Source organism: Montipora foliosa, chromosome 8, assembly GCF_036669935.1.
Source record: "Montipora foliosa isolate CH-2021 chromosome 8, ASM3666993v2, whole genome shotgun sequence".
NCBI classification, from domain to species: Eukaryota; Metazoa; Cnidaria; class Anthozoa; order Scleractinia; family Acroporidae; genus Montipora; species Montipora foliosa.
Window position 1 is genome coordinate 18,033,669 of NC_090876.1, and position 15,000 is coordinate 18,048,668.

The following is a 15,000-nucleotide window of genomic DNA, read 5'->3' on the forward strand; positions in this document are numbered from 1 at the left end:
CTGACGCGACCAATATCACATCAATATCGCATAAATTGTAAATTTATGTGTTTGTCCGCTTATTGACAATAAAAATTAGCCAATGAGGTCTCGAAAATTTTGCAGTTTACACCCATTCCATCACAGAAAACATCACCCTAGAGTAGCTGCACTGTGCGACCATGACAACTTGCCAAAGTTTACACATGATGTCCGTCAAAAAGTGTCTTCAAAGGGGAAAAAAACCATACTATAACTGAAGTACAAAAATGTTTACACTGACGAGGGATTGGCAAGTCGAATTGCGCTTACCGCAGTTTTCGAGAAGGTGGAAATGCCTATGACTATTTAAGAGAACTTAAGGACGGTGCCTACTAATTCAAAGGTATTTTTGCACGGTTTTATGAACATGCGGGAAAAGCAGATCTCAACAAGTGTTATTAATCCAAAAAGAAAATTGGGGGTAACCACGCATTTTTCAAAGATAATTAATCAACAATATTAGCAAAAAGCTTTAAAATACAAAGCAATGTATGGCGTTCCTTTCCAAATTAAAGCTTAATTATATCTGAAAAATGCATGGTTACCCCCAATTTTCTTTTTGGATACCAAGAGCCCTTGCTAAGTTCTGCTTTCTGTGCATAAATTTAAACAGTGCAAAAATATCCACATTACATTAGTAAGTACCACCGATAGGAAATTTGAATATCTGGAGATGCGCAGAATGTATGCGCAATAACAATAGTAGGCACCGTCCTTAACAACCTGGCACTCTGGGAAAGAACTTGCTCGTATTCTCCTTCAATTTTCCACAACTCCAGCAAACCCTCGCTCAGAAAGACACAGGATGTCAACTCATACTGGGTCCTCAAACTGCACAGCACTTCAGTTCTTCCACATATCCTAGGTCACAAAGTTAAAAAAGAACCACTGGCACGGGAGTTCTGAGTCTCCGTACCATAGCCAAATTTTGAGCCAACTATCGCTTGGAAAACTTGTTTTTATGCATCCAACTTGTCGTTGGAAAAAAGTGCCGGTATGAGAAATTGTTTAAAAATGCATACTTGTTGAAATGAAGTGACAAAAAGTTACTTGATTTTTGGCTTCAGTTCTCCTTTAAACAGATATTGTTTCAAAAATCGTAGAATAGAAGGGAGGATAGAAGTATTTTAAATTTGGAAAAACGTTTTTCTTTATGGACACAGATGAACTTCTTATTTTTTTACGTACAGAAACTTCAGTGAGTGAAATTGAAGAAGCCTTCTTGCAATTTACCAACAGAAGTGACATTGCCATACTCTTGATCAATCAAAATGTAAGTCTTAAATACATTGGAAACACTAATTAATAATAGTAATTTGTTCAAGTCAAAGAGAAAAATGGCAGGGAGTTTAAATAGAGAATATTATCATATGGCACGTATGGCCCCGCGCACACTTTCATTGTAAAACTATTGGGAAAATGCCCGTATGAGGGCTGTACACATTAGCGCGAGCAGAGCCGGAAAAAGCCGTACGGCCCTGCTGGGAAAACATGCTGCTCAGCGTGATGCAATTTTAGATGATTTCGTTGCTTTTTAACATCCAAGTTTTTTAAAGCCGGAAAAGTAAATGCAACAACATATTAAATTAATTTTCTGTGCTCATGTTTGTTACCTGTTTTTCCAAACTTCATATTCTGAGTGCTCATGTATAGTGTGAAGAGCCCATATGACAAAATGCTTATTGACTGAGTGGGAGGGCCGGACAGGAAAATATTTGGCCTTAGGTCATGGAGCACAGACCTCACTGCGCTCGGTCCGTACACCATGACCTCGGGCCAAATATTTTCCCATTCGGCCCTCCCACTCAGTCAATAAGTACATAGTATTAACCTGTGACTCCTAAACCGTCCTCCAATGATGACTAAAATTGTGTGGCATAATTTGAACAGAGTAAAAAATCTATTAAGCCTCACTCCCAGGAGTCAATGGTTTCAAGTTGGTTTGAGTGTAGCAATGGTAGGTCAAGATGATTGTGTCCATGCAAAGTTGTTATTTTTCTGTAAAATTAATTTTTTTTTAGATTTTCATAAATCAAATCCTTACCTAAAAGTTATTTTTAATACACAAAGTTTATTCAACAACAGTCTAAAATATCTGGGCTAGGTGAGGTTTTTTCCTAAGAGATGTTTTTCAAGAATCTTTAGGTAACCTTGACATACATGTAGCTAGCAGATGTGTAGAATAACAGAAACACGGCCTCATTGGCCACCTCTCTTTCACACCTTTTAAATCACGTAAAACTATACAAACATCCTACACTGTGTTCTTCAAGTTAGGAAATTCGAGCAGCAGCAGCAGTAATATAAATAAATAATAATTATTATTATTATTATTTATTTTGAATTCATAGATTGCTGAGGAGATTCGTCATATTCTTGATGGTTATGACGTGGCGATTCCAGCCATTTTGGAGATACCATCCAAGGAACATCCGTATGATCCATCTAAGGACTCCATATTAAGGAGAGCAAAGGTACAGTCTGAGTCGTATGAAAATTTACCAAGACAATGACAATACATAGCATTACATATAGGTAACAAGGAAACAATAATTTGATGAAAGAAGTCAGGCATTGTTCACGAAGAGCATTCTTTAACAGTGTGGTGCCTGGCTTGGATAGACAGTTCCCACTTGTAATATCAGCTGTTGGATCTGTGTAGACTGGCTTTTAATAATGTGATGAAATCAGAGTCTAAGAATGCTTGCAGTGTACCCTGGTGATAACCATAACAATGAGATGCAAAGCTTGACAGGGCCTTTTTTTCTCTCTACAGCTGTAATAGCTTTTCCCTTACCTTTTCCACTAACATGTAAGTTTAGATTTGTATGTGTACACTGTAAGTCAAGTTCTTAGTTCTGCTATCACTTTCAAAAGTGTAACATTGGATGAGAGATACTCCAGGGAGTGGTACTTTGAAAAGAATGAATTGATTTCATTAATGAATGAAGGAAATGTGTATTTGTAGTGTGGGTTATCTATAGCCGAAAGATTGAAGTGATCCTCACTCTTACATTGTATCTGGACAATTCAATGTTGAAGCCCCAAATTCTTCAGGTGTCTTACATGTATTAGAAGAGACAATGATATTGCTTTAATCACCTGGCTTTCATTTTTATTTCATATTATTTTCTCCATCATGTAGAAGTGCTTATTCAACCTTAGACATATTTCTGTATCTTTTGCATTAATAGGGGCTCTTCAGTGCTGAAGACTTCAAGTAGTCTCTGAGAGATTCGCTGCAGCTGAATTCACAAGATCATGTTGAAACTTTTGCATGTTCTTAAATATCAATAGATAAAGGCAATGGCCACATTTCATTAATTTAAATTGGAAAAAAATTCTTAAAAGCGTGAAATTATCACAGGCAACAAATCTTATCAAAATGTCAAATGTAATCATTCACTAGTTGAACCCGGGGGGGGATACTTCTTATTAATGGGCTAATGAGGATGTGCGGCTGGATGGGGTCGCATTTTCATGACTGGGTTGGCTATAATGGGGTTGCATTTTACAACAAAGTTCCCGACAAAGTTACTAGAATGAGGTCACAAATTGTTGGGATTTTGGGGGTAAGAAAATTTTGGTTAGATTTGCGATAAAAAAAAGTTGTTACAGAAAGAACTGTAACGCTGTTGATTTAATATTTACTAGTCGCATTACATTGCGTTTTCAAATTACAATTAAAAGGCTTTATGTAAGGTTTATGAATAAACAGAAAGTGACTAAGTTGGGGTCGCTAAAATTACATTTAGCCAAAAGTGACTAAGATGGGGTCTACAGTTGGCCATAAAGTAGACTATAAAGTGGTAGGGGTTCTGAGAGGCCAGCCCCCCCCGGGGTTGAAACTTCTATTACAGTAGCTTAAATCTATTTTTTCCAAACCTCTTTTAGTTTCATCAACATTTCTATTGTTCTTTACTTCCATGGTAAAGGCAAATTTCATGCTCTAGTCGTGAATGAAAATATTTCAAGTAAGAATGCCCAAAATTTCGAAATAAATACTTGCTCTAATTTTTGTGACAGTACTTGCTGATCTAGAGCAAGTTGGTGTAAATCCATAGAACTGCAGCTTTGATTAAGGAAAGAATATTATATCATTGAACTTTTTTCTATGAGGGCTGTGTTTAAAACAAGGATGATAACACAGGTAAATTTATTATTCCATAATTTGCATCAAGTGAATTATTTAATAACTTCATTATAAAGTGAATGAAAGAAAGAAATTTGTGGTTCACTTAAAGGCACAAAGGAATAAGCCATTTCCGAGTTCATGTCTGTCTTCTCTTCAAAGCCAGTCTAAATATGAAATTTTTGTAATGGTAATTAGTTCTACTTTACATATATGAATGAAAACTACTTTTCATAAGAAAAACTTCGCACTTAGACTCGCTTTGAAGAGGAGGCAGACATGAACTCGAAATGGCCCATTGACCTGGTTTTTGAGGAATATTAGGGTGTGTTCAATTGGCCACATTTTGGAATAGGAATACTTGGAATAGAAGCTAGAAATCCCTCGTGTTTTGGAGATTCACATTAAAATTGCTAAAATGCTATTTTAAACATATCTTTGTCATCCTTCTTGCTTCAAAATGCCAGACAAACATGTACCGTTTTACATCCACCTATTCTTATTCCGGAATAGGGTCAATCGAACGCACCCTTAATTAATTAATTTAATCAGTTTGGATTTATGGAGGTAGCAAGAAATGAGTGAGGACAAAGTGCGAGCCATGGCAGTGAGTCATGCACCCAACATGGTGAGCTGTGCAAGTCACACAGTTATTAAAAGCTAACTGTTTTAAAATGGGTGCTTAGATTTAAAAACTGTTTATCAACGCTATTTGAAATGGGTGCTTAGACTTACAATGCGAAATTCGCATGGCTCGCAGATTGTCCGGTCCCGCAAGAAATGGGAGAACTGTATTGGATAACCTTATTTACTGTGGGTTTTGTACATGTAATTGGTCACTTGATCAAATCACTTCAACATTTTACAGATATGTCCAGAAATGCCCCTATTTAGATGCCTGGGAGTTTCAATGAGCATCACAAAGTGTCCCCTCCCTCTCCTCACTAACTTCAACACCACTCAAGTCTCAGAATACAGACATTTAACATCACAAAGTTTCCCCTAAATGCTACGCCTCAAGTGAGAATAAACAGCTGCATTTTTCCTAAGGCCATCCCTTTTTTTTTTTTCGTTTAGCGTCGAATGAGTTTCCTGATATTGGGTCGGTCGGTCGGGTTGAAAAAGTGGTTGGTGTTATAGATGGTTTTCACTCACGTGACTTGGCGGCCATATTTTTTTACAAAACAATACAAAATGTATGCATGGAATATGCATAAAAATAGAGTTTGGTTCCCAAAGGAGATAACGTCTATTGTTCTTGTACACCAACATGGCCGCTGTGACGTCACGTGAAAACGATCTATTGTAAAATTAAGACAACTTGGGAACAAGGATCAACTACGGAAATTCTTGTGCGACATAAAAATGGTTTAACTACGACGTTGTTTATTAATTTTTTTTCAGTTTTGAAAATGCCAAGAATTTGGGTCGGTCGGACGACGCTAAACGGAGAAAAAAAAAGAGGATGGCCTAAGCTTAAAATAACGCTGACCTTACCCTTGTCTAATTATTGGAAATAGGAAGCAAAGGCCTAGAGACTTAATGGAACACTTTGTGTTGAATGTGAAACAAACAACATATTTGCTATTAGAGGCAAAAACCCTTCTTATTTCATTGCGTACGTCAAGTGAAAACAAGAAACCCAATAGTGTCAAAATTAATTAATGATACGCAACAAAATAAATTTCTCACTGGAGTTCAGTATCAAATCCTTTTCTGGAGAACCTTTGCCTTGAATAATGAAGCACAAAATAGACAATCTTTCTTTCAAATAATTCTTGACTGTCACATTTTCAATTATTCCTCTACCTAAAGACTGTGCAGAGTTGAGCTCAAAATACTATAAATAGCGGCAGCACTTTTCCACCAGTGATGGGTGACGGGTAGCGGGGAAAAGATTAATGATGAATTTTTTTTTAAGTTAAGCCACCGAGTAGCACTTCTGTGAACAAGTAGTTATATAACTCTTTTTATTTTCCCATACGCGTTTGGTGTGACTAACGTACACTTCATCAGAAAGTTTTTTTTTTCATTTCCCGGCAAGGAAATTGCTGCATGTATCACGTTCATGCGTAAAGGATAAGCTTCCTACCGGTCTGTTGGCTGCACTGTGTACCGCTACGTACGACCAAAGTACGGGTGGTGAGGAGAAGTGGTAAATTTCGAATTTTGGACACGTCACAGTAGCAGATTAAAATACCTACGGGATTCACTGGAACATTTCGGGTATCTACGCTAATGTTCGGAGGTTTTCTGAACGTTTCAGGAAACGAGAAACGTCGCATACTGTTGCAAATAGCAGTTTAATGAGGTTAGTTCTTTCACCGCCACCCGTGGTGCTGCCGTATAAACAGCCAGACAATAGTAAACACAGATGCATTCAAGGTGGTCGATTGTTTCGCGGTTTGTTAAACCCATATCCAGCCAGAGTTACAAGAGATTTTGCCATTTGGTTTCAGTGTTGTATATAACATCACAGTTAGTAAAATATTCCAAATACAGCTCACTTTTAACACTTCAGATATTTATTTTTCAGCGCCTGTCTTGTTTATCGGGTTCATAAGGGTATATTTAAGATCCACTAAAACGCCATTAGCGTTTCATCGATTTCGACGCAATTGTAGGTTAATTGAATATTCTGCTGTGTCCACCGGATAAAATCTATGCATTTCGATTACACTCTGAAACCTACCAAAGATACGCGCAGAAGTCTCTAGGCAGAAAGACAATGCTTATATGCGCCGGTCAACTTGAAACTCCATCATCCCCCCACCCCGGGCAAAGCCCGGGCATTTGAACTTTTGAAGACTGGATGACTGGATCGTTCAAATTCCCGCCCCCTCGGGCCAAAATGGTGTTCAGATGCCCTACCCTATTGTCGGATTTGTCTGTCATACCCTACTAATGAACAATCGTCGTCGGCTCCTCCTATCTTTAATAAAGATTTTTTGAAGACCTTTTAATTTTTGTAAGCCAATCGCTCACATGATGCTACATCTATTTTTTTAAACTCTTCCATCTCGTCCAAACACGTGTTTTATAGCTGTTAGCAACTTCGGCGCCCCAAAAAAATCATTTGAAACCTGACACTACCGGTTCAATTTTCCCCACCCCACGCAGGCAAAGGTCAAATTCCCCACTCCCTGGACACTAAAGATATTCTAATGCCCGCGGGGGGGTTGAAGTTTCGATTTTATCGGCGCATTAGCAGGGGAGTGACAGGAAAGACGCTACTGCCGGCGCAACTTTTTCGATTTCCGACAGAGGAGAAAACGGAGAAAAACCACACAGATTTGGAATGGATTGCTATACGTGGCAACCCAGTAACAAATTGTTTTCTTTTTAGTCTAGGTTTTGCATATGAACTGCAATTTTTCTTTGCAGTACTCATATGTGTACTACGATTATTGATCAAAAGATCGCTGCAATTTATCATAATGAGACAAACTCTGAAGTCTAAACATTTTTGCCAGATTTAACAAAGGCACTAAAAATGTAACTATAATATATTTAGCATATGTGCCAATATTCACACATTGCCAGAATAATGTTTGCGCTTCAGTTTTATGATTCTAAATAAACAAATCTCTGTAGAGCGTTGCTGTTGATTATGTTATTACAACATTAGGGAAAGGATCTTGCAAAGGGTTTGCGGTACTCAGGTCAAAATTAGAACAGAAGGAAATGCTGGGAGCAAATCTCGAAGGTTCACAATAGGGTTCTCAGATCCCGCGGGCTTTCCCGCCCATTTTTCCTTTTAATCCCGCCATTCCACCCATTTGCATGGGAATCCCGCGGGATCCCGCCCACTTCTCAAAGACGTTTTTGCTTTAATTAGTAATTTGTTAAATAATAATAATTAACGCAGCAACTTTATAGAAGTAAACATTACAGAAAAGACCATGAAAGGCCTACGTGTATGCCATGGGTAGCAGATAAGTAACCAGAAATGATTGTTACATTTCCTTATTTAATTAAACGCTTCTCTGTTTTCTTTCCACGTATCAGTGAAAGAAAGAGATTGTTCACTTCCACATTCCTAGTCCTCGTGTCATTTTGAAAGACTATTAGCTGAGTATTTAAAGGTGTGTGTTAGTTCGTGCGTCTGACATTTGATGGGGTGCTAGCTCAATGGTCCCTAATCCTGTTCTGCTGTATCGTGTTTTTTCTTTAGATAGGAAGATTTGGTCCATATTATCTCCATCTATAGAGTTGTCTAAACATGCATCGTCAAATTGTCAAAAAAAATTAAAAAATGCTAACTGAGTATTTTAGCAGAACATTAGCCTGCTATTGAACCGAACAGCACGGCCTAATATAGACACTCTTCCTAGCAAGAAGTTCGATTCCCTATCTAAAGTGGAAACGCTTTGTGATTGGTTCTCCCCGTCGACTTCCCTCTGCTCCTCACTGCTACTTCTCTCATACCCGTCTTCACCTTAAGAACGATGAAAATCTCCTGCAACATCCAAAACTTTCTCCAGGCCCAATTTCTCTCAGTGAAAAACAAATTGGGCAAAGTTCCTGCTCTAGCCAGGGTTCTCTGGCGAACTGCGGCTCCAAAGATGTGTGCCCATTCCTTCATGACCTGGGAATCTTGAGAGGTAATCACTGCAGGTGGAAGTTGTGGCGCTAGCGGATATTCAAAGAATGACGCCGCACGGTCTGGCACGGGGTACTACGACTTCGGGTTGGTAAAATAACAACAAACCACTTAGCGCTCGTAGAAAGGTCGAAAGACTGGAAAAACTAGAAAAGATCGGGACTGAGAACACTGAGGTCAAGAGTACACACGCAAATGTCATTTATGTCAGAGGCCAACACAAAAGATCACAACAGGACTCAAAGACGTCGTACGGTTTGAGACTTAAGTGGGGTAAGCTATAATGTATAAGTTCGACAAGTCCTGACAGGATACAGAATCGTTGCTATTCATTCACGGTAAGGCGCGTCGCTCTGTAAGTGCACGCACAGGCATTTTAAGTTTTGCATTTAGTCGTTCCCCAATAGTCAATTTTTGAAGTCTCTTTAACTTAGCATGATCATCATTTTCTCTTGGCATAATGCAATCTCTACAATTTTCACCCACGCCAAAATTCAAGTTCTCAAGCAATTTTCCACAAAATCCTTTTTTTCAAGGGCTTTTTAAGCACCCTTGAAGTCCAAAATTAAATTCCAGGGCTTTTCAAGGAGTAGCACGAACCCTGCCAACAGACTGGTGATTTTCTGCAATTCCTCATATTTAGCAACTATTATTCACCCAAACTGGATATTGTTTGAAAATTAAGGAAGCTTACATGTACTACCCACGCCGCTTGAGCTGGAACTAAATGCACAGTTGCATAACTAGTTTTGTGGCAGCAGTTCTGCCAAGCATACACGCTTGAACTGTTGAAACTGTATTCAAGATGCCAGTGTATAAGCAATATGGGAAAACACAAAGTACAATATTGAACTCTTTAACGATGAAAGGAGATATGAAATGGATCATATATGAACTGCGGACATGAAATCAAGTGAAGCTATGATCCTCGCAGTTATGAACGCAATTTCGTAAAGCCTGGAAAATTCAGGACTTCAACGGGGTTTGAACCCGTGACCTCGGGATACCGGTGCGACGCTCTAACTAACTAAGCTATGAACCCACTGACGTTGTGAGCTGGTCATTTGTGGGTTCTAATGTTCCCGTGAGGAATGAATCAACGATGAGTGAGATATGAAATGGATCATATATGAACTGCGGACATGAAGTCAAGTGAAGCTATGATCCTCGCACCAAATGACCAGCTCCCAACGTCAGTGGCTTCATAGCTCAGTTAATTAGAGCGTCGCACAGGTATCGCGAGGTCACGGGTTCAAACCCCGTTGAAGTCCTGAATTTTTCAGGACTCTTTACGCAATTGCAAAAATTGCGTTCATAACTGCGAGGACCACAGCTTCACTTGATTGAACTATTTGCCATAACATTTTAACAAAGTTATGCCACGAGTCAAAATTTCTGGTATTTTATTCTTTAACTTCCAAAGGTGCAAAAAGCCGAGATTCTCCTATTGAGTATTTTTAGAGTGTGATCCTGATAGTTTGGCAAGTAACTGCTTTAAACTTCAACTTGAGTAATTCCCGCAATTCAATTGTGAAAATACAGGTAGGGCTCTGAGGTGATTTTCAGATACTGGAGATAAAAAATGAAGTAAAAGCACGACTTGAAGATGATTGGTTTGCTTAAATTTCATGATAATTCAATTGTCCCATAATTAATAAAAATATGTTATTTGCCCTCATAATGTTTCATTCCATCCTAAATCAACTCAACCCAATTCCCCAAAGACCTGCAAAAGTGTCTGATGTTAAACAAAGTAGAATCTTTAAGGAAACGCTTGGGAGACTAAGGGTAAAAGAGGACATTGTTCTTAAAGTAATTCCGTAAAAAAAGGTCCCTTGTTCCCGAAACTGTAAGAAATACGACGCTTGCACAGAATGTAAAATTAAGTCATAGGCACCAACAACAAACATTGTATTTACAACTTGTTAAGATGAAAAGATCCAAATTAAACATTAAGCTACAAATCGCTAACAATTAATTTTGTCCCTGTTCATTGCCGGCATTTGAGTTTGTGTTTGTCAGATCTTCCATGTCACCACTAGGTGCACTGTCCAGTCTCCTTTCTTCTTCAGGCACCCACTCATTTTCCATTTTTACAACATGAAAGTAAAATTAGTGATTGTTTTATTTTTTGATTTGGTGTTTTTGTGTAGTTGTTAATGTTGTCTCTACTCAGTCTAGACAGAAGTGATGCCAAAGTTCAGAAGGATAAAAACACACTGACACATCTTAATTCTGTTGATTGGCTGGCATTCTTATGACCGGTACATACAATCCTGCATGTTGGATGAAACGTAGTCTCACCAGTTATATATTGATCACAGATAAAATACATATTTTTGACAAATATTCAAGTTTAGCCAGGTATTTTGATACAAAACTTAGTGAAATCCAAATTGTTAAAAAAAGTCAACCTTTCCTAAGCAAAAGCCAACCAATGGCAACTTTAGAATAGTCAGTTCGGTAAAATTAATTAAAACTACTGGTTGACTGTCCGTCTGCAAGACATTCTCTCAACACAGAATCTCAACGCAGTTTTCATTTTTTAAATTATAGAAGGGAGGATGGTTCTAAAAGCCCAAAATTAATTTGTAAAGGAATGCATTGTAATGTATTAGCATAAATTAGAGGACATGCGATTGAGCGAATCGAAGTTGTACTATAGGTTGCAAGTACATCGCGTTATTAAAAATGCTATTAGTCAATCGAGTACAGATCCACTAGATGCATCAAGATAAATTGTAAGATAAAAACAATTGTATGACATAATTTTTTTGCTCTTGAAATTCTGAATTAATCATGGTTATGAGTAAACTATTATTTAATGTTATAACAGATTAAGCCTTTACAGGAGGAGCCAAATGCTGTGATAAATAATGCTCTGATTGTTTGTCACTTTTTGTAGCCTTCAGCTTCTGGTTGGGATGCTGTTCCTAAAAACAGAGGAAAAATAAAACTTTGAAAATATTATATACCAAGTTACAGCAGCTGCAGAAGTAGAGAACATGGCATAAATTTGTCTAGCACGGTTATCAGGCATTGATCATGCTCAAGGGACTGTACAAACAAAATTACATGTACTTGAAGCAACAATACGGTATTAGAATATGCAGGAGGTCAGATGATCAAGAAAAGCATTATTTTGCTGATCATAAGTCACAGGGAAGTGATACATGTAGTTTCTTTCAAGTGATAATGTAGAAAACATACAAAATTCTATTGAGTTTGAAAGCACAACAAGCTTTACATAATTGTAAGTGCCTGCTTCACCAATCAGAGTGTGCATATTCAGGGGTTTCATTGGCGCCCTTTAGATTGGAGTATGAGAACGACTACAAGTATGAGTTTTCTGCACTATTAAAGTGTGAGCATTGGATTCAAAGAACGAAAATTTTCTAAAAGCACATGCTCAGAACTGAGAATTCATACTCGCAGTCGTCCAGGTACTGCAAGGTCGCTATTAATTAAGGGTCAGGCACCGGGCAAACTAACTTGCTGTGGACATGACTTTGCCCCACTGCTTTCAACATCTCAACAATTAAATGGTTTAATAATTCCTTTTTAATACAAAGATTGACTAACAAAACACAGTTTTGCCCTTTTTGTGATCTGCATGCTCAGCTGTTGCGGCCCAGAAAAGAATGTGGTCAATCGCCAACAAATATTTCTTCGCCAGCCGAATTGCCTCTAGATGAGAAAAGGCCAAGATGTGAGTGCACTTTTTTGTGTCGCGTTAAAGAATTGATTTCCTTGTGGACATTGGTATCAGATCATTATTGTAAGAAGCTGTGATTTTTCTGTGGTTGAAGAACATTGCTTTGGACTTCAGAATGCAGGAAAACACATCTCTACAACTTAAGAATTTCAAATTGTCTGGTGGACCATGCCCCCAGACCCCCCTCGGAGGGAAGGCCCTGTTAAGCCCATATGCCCCCCTGTTTCAAACCTTAATGAAACCCCCCCATGTTTACTCAGTTATTTATAATACATGTAAGTACAGTGGAACCCCGCTATAACAAAGTGCCATGGTACCAAAAAAAACATTTGTTATAGCAGGGTAATTTAATGAACAACAACCAAAAATTCCATAATGTACATAGAAAAAAATCATTTTTATTCATTTGATACTGTAAACTGTAAGTGTAACACGCTGACAATCATGACATCGAGTTCATTGAAAAACACTTTTGATTAACTTTTAAATTCAGAAGTAACGTGTTAGCATGCTGAAGCATAAATTCAACACTGCAGTTATAGTACAGTACTCAAATTTGTCAAAACCGAAATAAGGCAAGCTGTGATTTCTACTCAGATCTCTTGTTTTTACTGACTGCTGTGAGTGACCGGACAAAAAAAAATTTATTGTTGTAGCGGGATAAATTGTGCGTTGGGACTATCAAACTCTATTTGTCATAGCAGGGACTTCGTTATAGCAGGATTTGCTATAGCAGGGGTCGTCGTCGCAGATGTTGCTCGTGATAACGAGGTTCATTATAGTGGGGTTCCACTGTACCACACAACATGCACTTAGTATCCCTCTTAGTATCCTCTTTTACGGCGCACCGGTGGCTCAGTTGGTTGAGCACCGGGCTGTCACATGGGAGGTCGTGAGTTCACTCCGGCCGGACCAACACTCAGGGTCTTTAAATAACTGAGGAGAAAGTGCTGCCTTTGTAATTACATCTGCAAATGGTTAGACTCTCTAGTCTTTTCGGATAAGGACGATAAGCCGGAGGTCCCGTCTCACAACCCTTCAATGTTCATAAAGAGTAGTGCATGTAGTTCCCGGTGTTGTGGTGTGGTCTTTTTGGTCTGGATAGGGTAGGGTGGAGCACCTCGCATAGGACCTCGAGTCCTGTTCGTGCTCCTTCCCTCTGGGCAGGTTTGCCCAGTAGAAGAGACAAACCAGATGTCTCGTAAAACAAATTATCAATAAAGATTACTTTTTTTGGTCAATGGAACTGACTTACTCAAAGGATATACAATCATGGTACATGTACATTGTACATATCAATACTAATGTCAAGCAACACCAAGTCAGGCGCGGATCCAGGATTTTGAAATGGGGGGCGAATTTTTGTAATAATGTAATAGAACCAAAGCCTGGTTGAGGTGTTTGAGGTCTGTGCAAGAAGGGGGGCTCAGAAAAAAAAGGGGGGGGGGGGGGTGAGAATTCACCCATTTCACCTCCCCTGGATCTGCCCCTGCAAGTTTGTAAATTTATTGATCAAACCTCTTCATCCTCGCTTATAACTGCTTCTGGAAGAGTGTGGTTTAATGTTAACATGTCCTTAATTAACGATTTTTGGGAGCTCCTAGGAAAGTAAAAAAGACAAAACAAAACAATTATAACTAACTGAATCATCAAGGTGAGTGTTGTCCTCACAAGGACTGATTAGGATGACATTACATGTAAATGACGTCTTGACAACCTCAGTGGAAGTCATTGTAAGAGTCATGTGATTTGTGTAACATCATCACTGTTAAAAAGTACAAGTGTACTGTAGATGGTATTTAATACATGTACTCTAGTCATGTGATTGGTTGATGAAGTTGCAATGTTATTGGTTGCATGACTGTCAGTTAAGCCTACATGTATGATGTCGTATGCTTAACTGACAATCAGTACAAAATGTAGATACATGTAGTAAAAAAGCTTACTTACAGTTTGATGAAATTGTCTTTGTTTTCCTTCTTCCATTCAAGAACATGACCTTTCTTAATGTCCTCTGCCACCTTTTTGTAGGAAAAAACCCCAATATTATCACAGTTCTTGGGTACGGTATTATTGTTTCAAATCTAACTGTTTTAGTTAAAAGCAGTATTATATTCAATTTTCCATAAATTACTTTTCTTAAAATTTTTGACTGAGTACGCTAAAAAATGAAGTAGATGCCTGTATAAAACTGTATTCACATGGGCACTGAAACTAAAAAACCTTTTTCTCACTATAATAATAATAAAGCAACTGTACACTAAAAAAAAAAACACCTTAACAATCATTTCAGCTGACCTCAAACTTGTAACCAAAGTCTGTCCAGTCATATACTAGGACTCTGGAACCAATCTCTCTAAAGACAAATATATACATGTAAACAACATTTTAGAACACATAATAATTATTGTTTGAGTCACATGTATCCAAAGATTAACAGTGTAGCAAAAAGATGAAAAAAAAAAAAAGGATAAAAATAGTCACCTTTCGTTAAAAACTGTTCAATTTTTTCTCAAAAACTCAAACAGG

At 38.1% G+C, this 15,000-nt stretch overlaps 2 protein-coding genes across 3 annotated transcripts in view; one reads left to right on the top strand and one right to left on the bottom strand.

The window, feature by feature from the left end:
• The window catches only part of LOC137968140 (V-type proton ATPase subunit F-like), a 7,269-nt gene extending 1,420 nt beyond the window's left edge, over positions 1 to 5,849 (top strand). The window contains exons 3-5 of the mRNA XM_068814763.1: positions 1,212 to 1,294; positions 2,373 to 2,495; positions 3,216 to 5,849. Of these exons, the coding sequence (XP_068670864.1) occupies positions 1,212 to 1,294; positions 2,373 to 2,495; positions 3,216 to 3,245 (236 nt within the window). The 3' untranslated portion in view covers positions 3,246 to 5,849. The remainder of the gene's footprint in view (positions 1 to 1,211; positions 1,295 to 2,372; positions 2,496 to 3,215) is intronic.
• A 4,292-nt stretch (positions 5,850 to 10,141) lies between these two features.
• The window catches only part of LOC138012632 (deoxyguanosine kinase-like), a 10,471-nt gene continuing 5,612 nt past the window's right edge, over positions 10,142 to 15,000 (bottom strand). For both annotated transcript variants that reach the window (XM_068859458.1, XM_068859457.1), the window contains 4 exons: positions 14,770 to 14,827; positions 14,422 to 14,492; positions 13,990 to 14,071; positions 10,142 to 11,689 (listed from right to left, as the gene is read on the bottom strand). In XM_068859458.1, coding sequence (XP_068715559.1) covers positions 11,594 to 11,689; positions 13,990 to 14,071; positions 14,422 to 14,492; positions 14,770 to 14,827 — 307 coding nt within the window. In that variant the 3' untranslated portion in view covers positions 10,142 to 11,593. The remainder of the gene's footprint in view (positions 11,690 to 13,989; positions 14,072 to 14,421; positions 14,493 to 14,769; positions 14,828 to 15,000) is intronic.